Below are 17,690 nucleotides of genomic sequence, written 5' to 3' on the forward strand. Positions count from 1 at the left end.
CTCCAGCATACCATACGGCCATATGTAGAATGAAAGAACAATAGTGCTTTTGACAGGAACTCATTCCCATTGGGAGTTTTAGAACAAGTGCTCATTCTTTATTAATGAGGTCACACAGGTTAGAAGCAGAAAGGTCTCATGTTTTTCCCCAACCTAGACAGAACACAAGAAAATTTGCTATCTAAAAAAGGAAGAATTACTGTTATTTGCCTATAGACTTATGGGTCTGTTCCAAAGCTCTGGGAACTCTAGGAAAAAGCTCCTGCATGCTTCAGCTAGTATCATGCCAGGTAAGGAACAGAATCATTCACACAAGTTGTTAATTGGTGGCTAAAGTGACATAATTCATAACAAGCACATTTATAGCAACCTTTGCCTAGAAAGGATTCCCTGTACACTGCAGGTGTCACTAAAGCTGAAAGGAATTATTTAATTAACTTTGTATAAAAGAAGATTGGTTTTTGTTACATTTCTTTTGCGTGCACTCATATTCAACATGAGTCATCCCTGACTGTTCCATTAAAATAACACGTGCTGGGAAAAAAAGGCAGATTCTTCACTTCAGTAGAGAGCAATGGTAAAATCTACCTACTAGAGCACATGATGTAGCAAATAACTTCACAGTCATTCCTTCTGCATTAGTAATGTTCAGAACAAACTAAGTTTAACATTACAGTTTATAGTAGTAGAAAAAAATCTGCATTAGATGAGAACTTCGTGCACTGCATTTTAGACAAATGCTCCCCAGTTGATTTGCACTTGACTGCCCAATGGCAGGGGGTTGGAACTAGGTGATCTTAAAGTCCTTTCCAACCCAAACCATTCTATGATTGCACGACTTTATCAGTTTGCAAATCATAGAATCACTGGTTTGAGTTGGAAAGGACCTTAAAGCTCATCCAGTTCCAACACCCTGCCACAGGCAGGGACATCTTCCACTAGAGCAGATGGTGGAAGATTCAGAGAAAACTCTCCCAGATCCCTGTCTGTTGGCCTTTTCTGAAAATCAAAGATGTTTCAGAGGATGCTGGAGAAATGTATCTGGCCCTAAGGAACAGTTCTGCTTTACTCTGCATAATCAGGAGCATTTTAGTTAGACATCTAACCTGCAGCAGAACCCATTTAACCCCAGAGAGGGGCTGACTGGCAGGCAGAGTTGAAGCAACAGGATAGCTCTTCTCATCTAATGCTGGCTCTCAAAAGGCTACAAAATGTTAATCCATTCACACAGATGTGCATAGAGAGGGAAAACCACTGTTCTCCACGAGGATTCAGGAAGTCAAGTGTCTAAGACACTGCCTTCTGATGGGAGTGACTTGGCCACTAGCCTATGTTCATTACATAGAGTCCATTTAATGAACAGAGGTTAGAGGCCATTTTTAAAGCTAGTCCCTTGGTACTGCAGCTTACATTGTGACTTCTTTAAAATGAAATGAACGAGATTTGTTTTCCTCGGGAAGACCCCCTTGGTGTTAAATTTCACAACAGATCTTCAAGAGTTTTTTTCCTTCCTGGAAAATAGTGAGTCTCTATTCTCCCTCCATAAGCTAAAAGTCAAAGTTTACATTTTCCCTTTGTGTGCAAATGTAGTGACAAGACATACAGTGCAATAGGATGATGTGACAGCACATCCAAGTTTCCAATTGCCTTGGAAGCCCATGTTTCAGCAGTTGTGGCTGCTTCGAAGGGACTCCAACTTGTGATCACAGGAAAAGGCAAAGAGGCCTTTGACAAAGGAATCCTGACAACTAATACGAGAATATCTTCCAAACTACCCTGTTCAGTTATGTCCCCAAGCTCTTAAAACCAGTGAAACAAATGGGACACTATTCCATGAAGGAAAAAGCATATTATGAAGCTCCCCACTGAGTAGTTTACCATTGTCTTCTAACATGTTGTAAGTTGCAGAGAGCTTGAAGCAAAGAGGAAGCTTTACTGTATGAGAAATGTGTCCTATGTTCAACTTTATTTCTGCCTACTTTATTTTTATACTAAATCTCTAGGAATTGCAGAGAGCTGGTTGGTTTTTCATCATCAATGTTGATGCATCATTATCAGACAGCTATAACCAATGTGCTGTTAGAAAACATCGAAGAGCACCAAGAGCAAGATTTTCTCCCACAGTCAGCAAGTTTTGATACGGTAGAGAGGAAACCTGTGCTTTCTGGAAGGTTCACAGATTTGTGCATCTCCCAGCAAGATGGGACCACGAGGATCTTGGAATATAACCACAGAGACTCATGCACATCATTAAGACCTTGTGCTTTTTCAGACAGATTCTGTTCTGTCAGCGCAAGACATTCCTCACATGAAATCTCAAAGGGCTAATTCTTCCTGTCATGACATACAAAATACACTTGTTACTAGACTGCTAGTGCAGAACTAGGTTCCTCCTCACACCTTGATCCTATTCAACTCCCACCTCACCGCAGAGGAAAGCAGCTAGCAATCCACTACCCCTGGGCAGATGTGATTCTCTTTCTTGGCACCACCTCTATTTGCCAAATAATATACCATTTTACATACATTCTACTTTCTATGTGGGGGCAAAAAAACCAGACTACAAGTCATGTACAAATGCTCTAGCTTTCAAGACTGAAGGCCCTAGTTGTTCATGGGAAGCCAGGATCTTTCCTCCAAGTTTCAAAGGAGCTGATTGGCACCAGAAATTGCATACTGATTCCTTGCAAGGCTTAACTTATTTAGTAAGTACAAATAAGACTCACATTCAGAAGAATTCAAAGCAAAGAAAAAGCCTTGAGATGGCAAAAATGAAAAACAAGAGAACAGAAGCCATTAAGATGATACAAAGCTCATGGATGCTGAGAAACTAGAGCTAGTTCAGAACCACATAAAGTTGGGAGTGTTGACAACAGAGGCTGTGCAGCCTTCTTTGGTCCTGCAACTGATTAACTCATGTCATTATTCAGGATTGTTCTTGGACTCTTCATCAATGCTTCATTCCCACATGCCATTATCATCACATGATAATCATCTTTGATTTGATGACATTCAGTCATCTGTGGGTGACAGAGAGCGCTATGCTACTCTCACAGACAACCACCTGGATTCATTTACTGATGCCTTTGTCACCTCTTGGCTGGGTTTACAGTAGTAAGGACACCAGGGCATGAAGCTGTTCAACCTACAGGACACCCTTTGCACTTCCTCACCACAGAAGTGGCAGCAGGCACTGCAGCTCTCCTCTGCCTTCTGCATTGCCTTCATACAAAATGTTCTACCAAATGTAAGGATCTACTCCATAGTTCCACAGCCTATGCCAAGGACATCTTTTGCAAACATACACAGAAACGCGTACCAAGGAATGTTCTGTCACATCCTTCTGTCTCACATAATAGTCAAATAATAATACTGACAATCAAAAACCCCAGAACAATAAAACCAGAGAGACCTACTGACCAGGTCTTTCCCCTTCACGTAGCTCTGACATGGCAGAAGAGATTAGAACAATAACTGAGCAGCAGTGATAAATGTATATGTGTGTTTCACCTAACACTGGAATGAACATTCACATTTCAGTGATGACCACAGCCACAAACTGTCCCAAAGCAGAGCAGAATAGCACTTCAAAGGGAGAGGAGAAAAAAAATAAAGGAAGAAAAGCAAAAAGCAAAAGAAGAACAAGAACTAAAAGAATAAGTTAAAAGTAGAACCATAGCCTGGAAAAAAAACCCCAAACCAAACCCCAAACCAAACCCAAAGCAAACATTTCTGGCTGGTCAAAGCACAAACCCCAGAAATACCACTTAAAACATTTAATGAATGCAGTTCATTAAATGTAATTTAATGAATCTCCTCTCTTCCTAGCAGTTTAACAGATGCTTAAAATGAGCTGTATTGCTGTTACAATATGACTGTATTAATGCTATTTGCTGCCTGATTTCTGTATAACCAAATTGTTTCATCTGCCACATAGCATTCATTTTCTTTTCAGTACTATCATCTCAGTCCAGGTACTGGCACATCAGCATTCCTGAAAGACAGTTAGGCCCAATTAAAAGTAATCTTCGTTATGAGATAAGTTAAATACAGAAAGGAGGAACTCAGTGATCAAAAACAGTCTCAAAAGTGACCTTTCTGGATTAAGACAGGGCCACTTTGGTAAAGCAGGGCAAAGGAAGCAAAAAGTGCTAATCTCACTCCATAAGGAAAGGGCTGGAGTTTTCCAATCTGTAAAATCAGTGCCTTTCCTGAACGCTACGTTTGCTCCACATTTATGACCTTCAGAATTCCTATTTGTGAAAGTGGATCTCTGACCTGTAAATTTTACACCATGGTAAGGAAGCAGCTCTCTCTTTCCTCCCTTTCATTTGTTCAGATCTTAAAACATTTCATTTGCCTATAAATCTGCTCAGAGGCAGACTGGGCCAAATCCTAAAATGATCACAGCCCCACTGGTGTCCATGGAGCTCAGTCTTCAGCCACCTCTCACCGCACTGCATCCTGTCAGTAGCTGTACCATTTCCCCCCAGCTGAGCCCATCACAGACAAGATGTGCCCTGAGCACCAGCACTTACTGCAGTTCTCTGCCTTTTTGTTTCGATGAATCACTGTCTTTTGACTGGGTGTACTGAAGAGGCTGGACCAGTTGACAGTGTGGTAGTAGCACAAATTGCTGTTGTCTGTTATGTAGATGTTGCCAGCACTGATCTGCTTCAAGGACTGGAACTGCAGAGAGGTAATGCCTTGTTGCTTTAGGATGAGTAAGGAAAGACCACTGCGATGAAAACAAAAGAGAGAACAGGAATTAGCTCCAGAAGGCGGGACTGGTTGGGAATTTCACACTAGAATTAGTTACTACTGTCAAGATGATCTTTCTGGCAAAACTGAAATTTAGTCAAAACCCTTCTATTTTGGGGTAACAAATATTCAACTACTTCCAGTTCAGCCATTAACAGATTTTTGAGATAAATCAAAATCTTTTTCAGTTTCCTCAATTTTGCTGTTGAGGAAACTGAATAAGATCCAGATTTTTCCCCCCAGCAGAATTAATACTATGATAGTTTATATGCTAAGAAGAAACTGACAAAGTCATGCAAAATGTATTAACATCTTCTGTCAGGCATCAAATTAATATCATTCATAGTAATACAGGAAGAAATTGTTATTTTCAAGGAAATTTTTCCAGCCCACTTTCTACATTTCATTTTTCTTTTGTTGTAATATGTAGTTATCGCCTTTCTTCATCAAAGGAACAGTAAATGATTGTCTGTGTAACATGGAAATGACTGCACATTTTTTATGACTGAAGATTAGTGAAGACAATATCCAGTTTCTGGGTATCCTTTAGGTTCTTGTATTTTAATGATTATAATTGTTTTCCAGCTGTTCCAAATAAAAATTGCTGCTTCGGAACAGAATGCTGGGCTGTAACTCAATCTCCAGGTTTCACTGCTATTCCCATTCTGCTTGGCTGGCTGTTTAAGATGCCAGCAGAATCCCATGACTGCTTTACTATATTCACACAATGGGGCACGAGGGGTTGCTGTATATATCCTTCAGGTATCTTCTCGTGCTTCCTCCATTATTTCTCACCACGTATTTTCTCTTCAAACCAATTCTTCCATAAGAGCTTTCATATGGAAACATTTCTGGTAAAAATGGCTTTACAGAGCTAATGTACACCCCACCTGTCAGGCACCTCAGTGGTTTTGGTGTTCCTCCATGTATTCATCTTTTACCACTTCTTAGGACCACACTGTTCTGTGGGCATGTGAATCTCCCCTTCCAATCACAGCCACTTAAACTTCCAGAGAATGGGGTTAAGTTCTACTATTCATGTCTTTTAAGTTGTTTTACATTCACAAGGTATTTTAAACCATGAAATGTACTTTCCAGACAATGAGTTAATAGCTACAGCAATGAACCAAGACATTATTTATTCACTTCTGAATCATTATATTTGAAAGGTATTATCCATTATAAACAACTGATTAGCAAAGATACTGTTCATGAATATCTCAGTTACAGAGAAAAATATAGCAATTTATGATGCCCTTCCCAAAGGATCTTGCATTCTGTGCTACTCAACAAAGAATCACTGAATACTAATAAAACCTGATTTAATCAACAAGTAGGTACCTTACCTATAGAGAGCTCTTCCACCGATAGTAACCAAGTTAGAAAACACCCTGAAATCTGTCATATTCTCAGGCCATGACTGGATGTTCAAATACCCTGAAGGAGAAAAAGGCAGCAACATGCATGTCCGTGATTTCAGCCATAAACACTGCTCTATCACATACATGAGTTAGGACAGGCTTAGCCTATAAATGAAGGACAGTGCTGGTCTGAGAAAAAGAAATAAATAGGTAATGAATACTGCAGACTCATGTCTTTGAATTCATCAGGCTGCTCTCCTCCAAGAAAGCAAAGGAGAACTCATCACAGCAGCATTAAGTATCCACTTTCAACAGCCACAGCGTGGGTGAACCCAAACACTGGCTGGAATCTCGCAAGGCCTCCCAGCCTTTTCTGAAAAGCAGCAGCAGAAAAGAATGAAGATTTGCCTGAATTAAGAACATTCTATTTTAAAATGTGCTAGACACTTTGGACAGCAGTAGAGAGATCTGTCATGATTCATTAAAAGAAGACAAGGCTTTCCTAAAACAAAGACTTTGCATTCACTTCGATGTGTGTGTGAGGACTCTTCATCACCAGAGAGCATTCTCTGCACTAAGTATGTGGGACTAACAATTTTGTACTACACAGACCTCTATACAGTGCAGTTCCCTATGATTCTGATTCAGTACTGGACAGAAATGCAGTACATCTTTAAGCATAGGAGTAATTCCACTTAAGTAGTAGAGCTGAGACTGTCAATTAGTGTGTTTAAGAATGGGAAATGACACACACCCAGCTGCCAGGTTATCTATGACATTCATTAGGGAGAGATTTACAGTTTACTTGCATTTTTAACCCTACTGCTTTGCTGAAATACACAATTTTTGAGAGGTGAAGCACATGGGAGAGAACTCATTTCAAATGCCAAACCCCTGTTGAGCTCCACCCAGCTACAATCATGCTGTAAAGTCCAAAGAGTTTTTGGGGAGGCATAAAATAGAATTGTTATTTATTTACTTTTTGTATTTCCCTACCAATCAATTTCCTGTCATGATCAGCAATCAGTCAAGAACTCAAAGCTGTAGCATCTTCCTCCCTGTCCTTGAATGGGGAAACAAGAAGCAAGATGCAAGAAAACAAAGAACTGAGTTCTAGCTATATGACCTTACTAAATGTCATATAGCTACAATGGAAGGCACTACCACACATTATACATTTGTCTTTAAATTACAGAAGTTGATTTGTGGCAGCATCTTCTGTTAGACCAAGAGAAGTAGCTGCAAAAGCAGATGGGCTTTTGTTGGTTTTTTCCAAGGCATATTTCAAATGCTTTCAGGTGAAGACAATACCTTCCCACATTTCAGCACCATTTTCCCCCCCAGCTGCCCCCCTGTAACACTTGTCCCACTTTGAGAGCATGGGACCAACACCCCTGGACCACTTAACAAGTAAGGTCTTGGTCTTCTGTACCCCAAACATAGTGGGCATTCTATATTCACGAACCTAGTGTTCTTCAAAAAACCCAACAAATTCAGACTGTAGGAAATGAGAAGTGTGTTACCCGTTATCTCTCTCACTGTTTGGAAGATATTTAACTTCTCGGGATTGATTGCAGCAATTGTGTGATATGGGTCTCTGAAAGATTAAAAAGACAAAACGATATGCTCTAAATAAAAAAAGAATCAGATTCTCAAAGACATAACATGTAGAAAGCAGTATTCAGGTGTATTCATTTTGCTTTTAGGCAACATATGTGCCAGATTTCTTCAGACTCTTTCCAACTTCTTCAGACTGTTGTTCCTGCAGAACCTGTACCTAACTTCTCCCAAGTCATCTTGAATGAAAATAACAGTGCTTAGCAACTTCAAGGTTTAAATCATTGCTGTTTCAGCAAATATTTCTGCTCATGAAGAATTAAGAGATTCTAAACAACCAAAGGTGACCTCCCTAAAGGAAGGATGAATTTTCAATGTTTTTCCCAAGAATACTAGTTCAAATGGTACAGTTGGAATACCATACTACCAAGACTAACAAAACCATTGCTGAAATGAGTGACAAGCAACACAAAACTAAGAGCATGCCACCAGTTCCTGAAACATGGCATTACAAGGGTACACTTTTTAGACGGTGTTAAACAGAGAACATCAAAGAGCACAGATCCTTGTCAAATTTGTCACTTAAGATATTAAATACCCCTACCAACCATTAAAATAGCAAATTTAGACGTGCTACAGTGTAAAAAGACGAAGCTGATCTTGATTTTGAGGGTGCCATCATGTAGTAAGTACTTTTTTTGGTTTCCCTAATTATAAAGGAGTAAAGACTCTCCAGCTATGTAAGAGGCCAACTAGAAGCCTAACCCAAACAAAAATCCTTTCAAAATCTTTCTGTAACACCATGTTATGGTATTTTCATGTGTTTTCAAAGGGTAGGAAACATCTTCGGTAAATGTGGAGCATGCGTTTCCACCTCTCCTCCTCCTGCTTTCCAAGAGATGTCATTCCTGGAACTGGAGCATGCAGGTAATCAGCTAGGCTGTCTCTGGGGACAGGCCTCACAAGTCTATGCAGTGACAGATTGATGGGGTCACTTCTAACCACCCTGGAGGTGACCCCAGGTTACCAGCAATAAAATGAGTTCTCGAACCTTGACATAAAGCCCAGTGGGCCACAGAAGCATCATAGACACTTAGTTTTAACAATTTGGAGCTCTCAGAAAACTAGATAACAAGTTTTGACTACCTAACAGAAACACAGAACTTAAGCTTTTAAAATGCATTACTGCTGAACACAGAAAACCCTTGCCTGTAATAAACATAAGCTTGCTGAATTTCACCTCGAAATCCTAAGATAAAGCAGTCTTTAGAGATACAAATATACACTTTAAACAGTGTATATTTAAACTATATACAGCCAAATGTCTGCTATGTTTTATCCACATATAAAACTGTAGAATAATGCAGTCGTCTTCTACCATTCTTATTAGCAGAGCCAGGATTTTTCAGTAGACCAGATACAGCTGAATTTTATAGATCCAAGAATAAGAGTTTCAGCTCATTGTTAAACTGGACATGGACAACTAAAGGCAAAATAAAGAGCTAGTGAGCACTGAGGGCTTGTTGCAGGGCAGGGGGGATAAAGAGGCAGCATTTGCTGTTAGCTGCATCTGTCCATCCTCAAAACTACAGCCCTCCTTGGTGTGTCCCACCCCTTCACAGGCAGCAATACAAGGGGAAGGCAGCTTGGCTTTTTAGCAGCCCAACCAGAAGAAAACAGTAGAGAGAAGGCTACATCCAGCCTATACAGGTCCTACCCCTTTTCCAGCCGCTGTGTTTTCTGTCTCAGGCAGCAGATATGTGTCCTAATAAAGACCATTTTATCCATACACTTCAGCAGAGCATTACCTTAGAAGAATAAGCACTACTGACTCACCAAAATTTAGGTCTACCTTCATGACACTTAACATCTGGACACTAACTAAAGCCAGGTCATAATTATCTGATTTATAGAAAAACCATTATAAATGATTGTGTATAAAACAAATTCATAACAATATGGACAGTATTTTATAATATATATTACAAATTCACAAAGACTTCGGGTACTCAGGAAGGGGAAAGACAGACTACAGAACCACAGGCTCAAAAATATGATGAGATCAATTGTAATATCACAGTTCCCCATGAAAACAAACACAGAAAATCCACTCAGCATCTTTCACAAAGTTATTCTCTGCCACTACAAGAAAATCTTTCAATTCCCCATGGAGAGCTAGACTTTAAGTCCCTCCAATCTGAAACACTGGAAGCTCATACTTCTGAAAGCTGAAGTTCACTCTGAGTAAATGAATTTGTAACAGAACTAAAAAGTTGGAGTGGAAAAATATATATCTCTATATTGTTGTTGTTGCTTTATACTGTTCCTTTATATAACAAACTACTTGTGTAGCTAGTGTCATTCACTCAAATTTCTTTCCTGTATTACTGGTGTGCAAAATGTAACCGAAATATTAAAGAAAAAACTGTTCCAGAAATATAAAGTTATTTTAATTAATTCTCAACTCCTCTTCTTTTAATACATACTACTGTAATTTATGCTGTGGAAATATTTAGGGTTGCAGAACTCAGTGTCCGCATACTTAAGTCTTGTTGGAGTGAGTTTTCTTCGTAGAGAATGAAAGACAAAGTGCTACACAATTCAAACATAACATGTCCTGGGCTTATATTCTTCTATTAAAACAGAACAAAATATATTAACCCTCTGCTTTACAGTCCATATTTTAGATGTCTTTTTCAGATGAGTATGGTTTCATTCAAGGTTGGTTTGGGTTCCTTTAACTTAGATCTTTTAGTAAGACTCATACTGTAACTCTGCAGCTAATAAAACTTTTGCAACAGTTCTCATACTCAAAATGACATATAATACACTGGAGTAATCCCCACAAAATTGCTCATGTGTTTCCTAGCCACTTGTCCTGCATTCACTTGTGTGCTTCCTGTCCTGTGAGATTTAACAGATTTACACCCAGCCCCTCAGTCGGTCATTTGGCCATATCAGAAGTGTGATGGCCTGAGAGCTGGCTCCTATGTGACCTTCTCCAGGGTTTCAACAAGTCCAAAAGCAGTTTTCCTTAAACCACCTGAACCAAAGTCCTTCTTCCTCCCTATGCTACATTAACTTTCACACTGTACTTCCTGATGGGGAGATGAGAAGATGAGCTATGCAGTCAAAGCTCACATTTGCTAGCCTTTTGAGAACCACTGAGCTGTAGGCCCCCACTGAAGTGGATTTTAAACTCTTTCTCATGGCTGGACTCAAATTGTAGGAGAAGCATTACAACCAATAACTGTATCAAATCAAGGAAACAAGTTGTTTCTTTCCATCTCACCTAGTAGGGAAGTCCCAGTCAGGCAGCCTAGTGTCAAGCACTTTATTATAATCTAAGCATATCTGAATCTATAGAAAGACTAAAGAAAAATCTGGTGGCACTATTGATGCCAGAATTCCATGTCAGATTAACCTACAGATACTCAGTTAATCACATCTTAGCTATGCCATAAAGCTGCAGACATGGAATTGGTTTGGGAACTATATTTAAGATATCAAATCTTGACAACCAGCTGCAAGCAATGTTGAAAGCTCTGAGGAACCTAAAAAGCAAGTTAAAATTTGAAGCCTACGCAGTGGTAGAAGCAATTGAGTACTTCACAGTGTTAATGTACCACTAAATATCTGCATACTTATCACAATAAAAGGGAAAAAGGCTTTAATCTTATTTGTGCATTTTGAGGATTGTGCTCATTTTGGTACATCCACAAATACCTCAAAGTGTTCCAGGTAATTCACCATGGCTGATTACAACATGAAGGCTCGAATTAGTAAGAAGATACAATCATATGCTTGTTCTCTCAATGACAGAAAGAACACAATGTAAGAACGCAGTAATTGCATGGGACTTCGCCTGACCATCCAAACAATACGTCTGTCTTCCCTGGACACATCCCACCCTTGCAGCATTTGCACCATGCATTCACCTTTGCTACAAGGGTTAGCACACAGTGCACCAAACTACCAGCAGCAAGGCACTAGTGATCTGGCTGAAATATTGTCCTTTAGAAGAAGACATTGGTGTGACTTTGTAAATACTGGTTCTGTACCTCCACGTGTTCAACCATTACTAAGACTTGTGCAATATATAGTCATATTTAAGCCAAAATACTGGATTTGAATACCAGTGAGTATTGTGTATCTCTGCAATTGAAACTTAAACGCATACTTCAAAGCTCATTGACAACAGGGCAGCCTTTTTGCACGTATATGCAGAGACAGCCACCCAGGCTATGACAATTTCTCTCAGGTGAAGGGCTCTCTCTGCATATTCTGCACATTATACGTGCTGGTCATAGGGAACTTAAAACAAACTAGTGGGAGGTAACTTCCCTTTCTCCTTTCTATCCTCTAATCAGCCATTATTGTAAGGCAGTATCGAGAATCTCGTAATGTAACCAAAGATCACAGTCGTCTTTTCTCTTTCTAGTGCAAACAGCCTACTTGATCCTTTCTTTTCCTAGAGGTTCAATCATAAGAATCAAGGTAACAGTTTCCTTCATAATGGAAGGCAGGAAAATGATTTATCCTGGATCTGCTATCCTGTAAAAGCAGCCTGAAGTCACCATTAAGAGGCGGCTGCAATTCATTTCAGGTGGCACACGACATACATAACATCTTAACATTTTGTCACTTACCCATGAATCCCAGTAACAAGGAAGATAAGGTTGCCATTGATCTTGGTGCAGTTTATGAACTTGTCAATGTTGCTGGAATCCACTGTCTGAGCTGACACTAAACTCCCTGTTCCAATGCCATCACATGCTGCCAAAACAAGGAGTTTGTGTGAACAACCAGGAAAAACAGTTACTGAATCAGAACACGAGTCTTCATTTCTTTCAGAGATAAAGCAGCAGAGAGGTGTTAAAACAGCACCCTTTACCCATATTCCTAAGGAAGCACGTGCCAATTTAAAACAAACAATAAGCTAAATTACCTCCCACAGAAGCACATCCTGGCATACAGGTTAAGATATTTCACACTGGATCTAAAAGCAAGTATGAAACACACAAAATCCCACTCAAGCCTTCCATCACGTAGTGTATCCCACCTCCTCAACTGGTCTCCTCTAATGGCTACTACCAGTAGTACACCTGAATATTTAACAAACCTGTGATAACTTCCCTCCTTGCAGGCTAAGACCTTGACAGGAACACTACATATGTATTTTCATGCATGAAACTATTTATCCAGCAAAAAAGTCATTTACTGCAATTAGTTTACAGGGCTGGACATTGCCTTTACTTAGAATTTAGCATGTCAGTACCCTGCCTAGGCAGAGATCTCTGTTTCAGCCATGTGGAGCGACTGAGGATTTACACCATACTTCAGTAGCTTAGTGTGAATCCCTTCCAGATATGGCTTCCACTAGTACTGAAAAGTGGCATAAGCCCATGTGGGAAAACTGATAGTGCTTTGCTTCTGAGACCTTTGAGCAGGGAGCAGAAAGTCCCCCCAGTGGAGCTTCGGACAGCAAAGTAACCTATAGATTTCAGTCTTCTCAACAGTACCATCACTGAAAAACTCCCAGCCTGCATTGGAGACACTTTGGAAGGAGGTAGAAAATGCTCAGAGACATTTCTGAAAACCAGAGGAAATAAATGGAAATCTAACATTACATTGACAAGTATGAGACATATCATACATTGAAGCCAGTGCTTTAGCACAGCCCCCTTTGGAATGACAAAAGGACAGCTCTAAAACACCTCCAGGAAATACCTGTCATTAAAATAACATAATAAAGAATTCTTTCAGATTTCTGTAAAACCAACAGAGAAATATCCCTCATTTTTATCTAACTACAAGTAATTAGTTTGGTTATATTTCTGTTACAATATAATAAATTTTAATGCTATTCATATTCTTCATACAGGCTACAGAGCTCAAAGTTCTGTGTGTATCCAAAGGCTATTAATATTCTCCAATGTACTCATGAAGGGTATTTCATGCCAAAATAACACCCTGCTCTGCTACAGCATTGGCTACATTCAAGGAAATTTATACTGAACTACTGCCTACCTTTAGGACAAATGTCAGTGCAGGGCTTGCACATCTTAATACCATTTTCTTCAACCTCCATCTTGGAGCTCGGACACGCACGGACACAAGAGCTGGAATCTACCACAAAGTTGTCTGAAGAGAAGAGAAGATATTGGCAGAAAGTGAACCACTGGACTAAGTAACACTGGGACACACGGTTTTGGACTCTGTTTTAATACCTCAGCACTTCCACACTGACATTAATGTTTCCTGTTCAGTGTTTTCAGAAGTGTATTATTATTTGTAGTAAAGAAAGCTACTGTAATTAGAGAGAAATAAACCAAGCTGCTTTGCCCTGTTTCTTTCATACACACACAAATACATACATCTGGGATAAAACACTACACAAAATGACAAGCATTTCAACTTTTCCTTGTAAAACAACTGCCAAAGGGGATATAGACTGATCCTACCTAATTGTCAGCTTAGCACTGTCAAGAAAGGAAAAATAAAGGGAAAGTTTTCAACTAAGTATTCGGACAAAGGCTCATATCCCTTAAGTAGTGCATGGTAAAAACACCAACAAAAAAACCCCTTGCTTCAAAACCCCACCGTTCTATTATAGACAGAACTAAGCCTTGACAGCGACAGCCTCAGCCCACTGTCAATCTGAACTTCTCCACAGAGATTCAAAATCTGGACTTTGCTTTGGGTTCAATTATGGCTCCATTTATTATAGATTAATCATCCTTCTTGTATGTAATTTATGGATATAATAATTAATGCACAACACAACTGTAAACCTTGGTGGGAATGAAAGGGAGGCCAAGAATACTGTCTCTCTTATTTTTCCAACTAAAACAGCACTATCCAACTGTGTAAGTGATGACCCTCTATGTTTTTCTGTTACTTGTCATCATTTGTCTGGTATCTCAGAAGCATGTGGTTTTTAGATACATGTGATTATTCTTTTTAACTCCCTCTTCCCTTCTAATTTTACTCTGGGGCTTTAAGATTGTATTGTCAGTACTACATGGGCTTTCCTCACTGGGACAGAACTGCTCTGAAAATATTTATAGTAACTTTCTGTCACAGAATCACAGAATCATAGAATGGTTTGGGTTGGAAGGGACCTTAAGATCACCTAGTTCCACCCCCCTGCCATAGGCAGGGACAACTTCCACTAGAGCAGGTTGCTCCAAGGCCCTGTGTCCAACCTGGCCTTGAACACTGCCAAGGATGGGGCATTTGTCACTTCTTTGGGCAACCTGTGCCAGTGCCTCATCACCCTCACAGTAAAGAATTTCTTCCTTATATCTAACCTGAACTTCCCCTGGTTTAGTTTAAACCCATTACTCCTTGTCAGACCATCATTATTCCAGGTTAAAAGAAGGGCCTCACTCTCATGAAAGCATTTGCTGCTGGGTAGTACACGTGGTGGTGCATTGTTATTTTTCTGAAACAGAAATTTATAGCCTTTTATAATCCCAATAAGTATTTTAACAGTTCATTTAAATCATGCTGATCTAAAGCATGAATGTAACAAATGGTGGTGAGGAAAACAAGAAACGTAGTGTATTCCCCTTTATTTTTTTAAGAAAATCAATATAGCATAGGATACGTGGGAATTGTCAGCAACTCAGAATGTCACAGCCTTTAGTTAACACATGACTGAGTTATTACAGGCTGCAAGCACATGTGGAGTGATTTGATATACTGCACTATGCACTTAGCTCTCGTAGTCTCATTGTTTTGTTCAGCTCCTGAAATGTAACTCACACTCCCCATCCCTGCAGGCAAAGGCAGGTAACACAGCACTTACGTGGGCACTTTTTGACGCAAAAAGCCCCATAGGTGTACTTGGCATTGTGATTGTGCTCCAGTTGGAAGGTGGTAGGATTGTATACAAAAGTCTGGGGGCACTGTGTGACACATGCACCGCTATCATTGAAATTCATACAGGCCTGCAAAACAAGGGAGAAAAAACACATGAAATTCAATCATTTAGCTGCTCTTGTTTGGGTTTGGTTGTTGTTTTGTTTGCTTGGTTGGGCTTTTTTAGTTTAAAATACAGTCTTGATGGTTCAGACCTGCTGCAACAGTGAGGAATGCATATATAGTTTTCTGACCTTCATTATAGCTGCTTAGATTTCTTGCTAAGATCTTGGCTAATACAACACTACAAAAGGGGGCTCACTAAGCCCCTTTAGTTTGAAACACAGTTGACTGTTACAGCACTTCCCACAAAAACATAACAACACTGTAATTTGTTTCATAACTATTGTTACTACTAGCAATTAACTTATTCACAACTCGATAGGACATTCTAAAACTGCCAAGAGTGAACCACTATTTATCATAGTCAGTCTAAACAAATGCTAATGACTTTTCAGAGGTCCAATCTTTAGATTTCTTACAGCATGAGTCCATCGTCCAGCTGAAAACTGAAATTCCCAATTAGAAAGCAAGAGGGATAAAAACTTCTTTTGAGCTAGCACAGGAGGGAGTCATTTCCCTAAGTGGCAAGTTTAACAAGGTCACTTGCTTCACACACTGAGAAAAGAAAATAGGACTCTCTATCACTTAGCATTCAAGCTCAGCCACCCACAGCTGACAGAGGACAGGGCCCTGACAAATGAAGAGGCAAGCGTGTGGATAAAGAAAGTAATGGTATGCAGGGAAAATAATTGACCATGCAAGGCTGATAATTACTTATAGAAAACCCCCACTGATTTTGACACTCCTTATCACCACATATTGTGTCTATGGCTTTAACTACAGGTTATATAAAACTGTTGGAGTAATAGTCACAAAGCATACCGTAGATGAACAAGTTCAGATGAATACGAAAGCTGTAGCCGGGCTTGGATCCCTCTAGCAGTTTAAGCAACCAGTGCTACTGGATACTGCTTCTCCACTAATCTGTCTTCCAGAAGCCTGGTTGCTTTATAAGTTTTAGTTAAGGGATGAATCCTTTTGGTCCTTTTCCAGGTTGTAAAAACTACAGACGGTTTTGACACTTTAGAGTCAACAAGTACAGCAACGTGTCCCCTCACCTACAGGGCTGGGACTGAGAGAAAAGGTGAAAAAGATTCCTCTGTTCTGCTGCTTTTATCTCCATTCAGCTCAGGACCAGCAAGACTGAGGGAAGTTACTTGTCATGTCAGAAGATTTCAGAAGGGAGAGACTAATAACGTAACCAAGGGAGAAAGACAAGATCTGCTGCTGAAAGGGACAAACAGAGAGTTCCATGATGAAGACACTGTCCTATCTGGAGCATGAGCTAAGCCAAACTGCTGATCCTGTCTTTTCTGGTTCTTTACAATGTGTATTATAAAACCTGTCAGTTTCTCACAGAATCAGATTTCCTTTCTTACCAAGATAAATACAGTCAGTTATGTTTTTCCTAAGAACTGGATGGGAAGTCCACCCTAGGAATAGGGTTGTGTCACTTTCCTGGTATCACTAGGCACAAAACCAGGCCCTGCTATGCATTTCATGTTTTAGATCCAGTTTGGTTTTGAATGTGAGAACAGAACATCTCTAAAACTTTGGCTTAGCATGTTTGCTTGCAGTATGTCAGATGACTATTATTGTCTTGCTCTTAGAACTGAATATGCAAATGATTGTATGGCAGCATATGGAGGAGGATGGATGAGTTTTATCTAGAAATAATAAAACCATATTTACAACAGGATGCTGTTGCAAGCTGCTGTAATACGCTAAAAGATTTGTAATGCTTCATAAACTGAACTTTTGCTTATTAATAACTACTGATTTAGTTTGTTTCCTCAACACATTTTTTACATCCACTGTTGACTTAAAAGGTACTTTATCACACACATGGCAAGCCTCTGATAATGGTTTAGCAAATTCATAAAGTAAAAGCACACCAATACTCTTTGGAGAGAAGGCACCTCTCAGTAAAAGCTCACCTAGAAGATTTGGGAACTTTTAATTTATGACTAGAATACTTTGTATATATTTGTAATTGCTTCGAGTATATATGCAAACCTCTGG

The 17,690-nt window shown here is 39.6% G+C and overlaps 1 protein-coding gene across 1 annotated transcript in view; it reads right to left on the minus strand.

Annotated features, from left to right (window-relative positions):
* ERBB4 (erb-b2 receptor tyrosine kinase 4) overlaps positions 1 to 17,690 on the minus strand; it is a 616,088-nt gene that overhangs the window by 164,004 nt on the left and 434,394 nt on the right. The window contains exons 7-12 of the mRNA XM_030487261.1: positions 15,493 to 15,634; positions 13,710 to 13,823; positions 12,329 to 12,455; positions 7,646 to 7,719; positions 6,108 to 6,198; positions 4,539 to 4,738 (exon numbers count right to left, since the gene is read on the minus strand). Of these exons, the coding sequence (XP_030343121.1) occupies positions 4,539 to 4,738; positions 6,108 to 6,198; positions 7,646 to 7,719; positions 12,329 to 12,455; positions 13,710 to 13,823; positions 15,493 to 15,634 (748 nt within the window). The remainder of the gene's footprint in view (positions 1 to 4,538; positions 4,739 to 6,107; positions 6,199 to 7,645; positions 7,720 to 12,328; positions 12,456 to 13,709; positions 13,824 to 15,492; positions 15,635 to 17,690) is intronic.

Source organism: Strigops habroptila, chromosome 5 (genome assembly GCF_004027225.2).
Source record: "Strigops habroptila isolate Jane chromosome 5, bStrHab1.2.pri, whole genome shotgun sequence".
NCBI lineage: Eukaryota > Metazoa > Chordata > Aves > Psittaciformes > Psittacidae > Strigops > Strigops habroptila.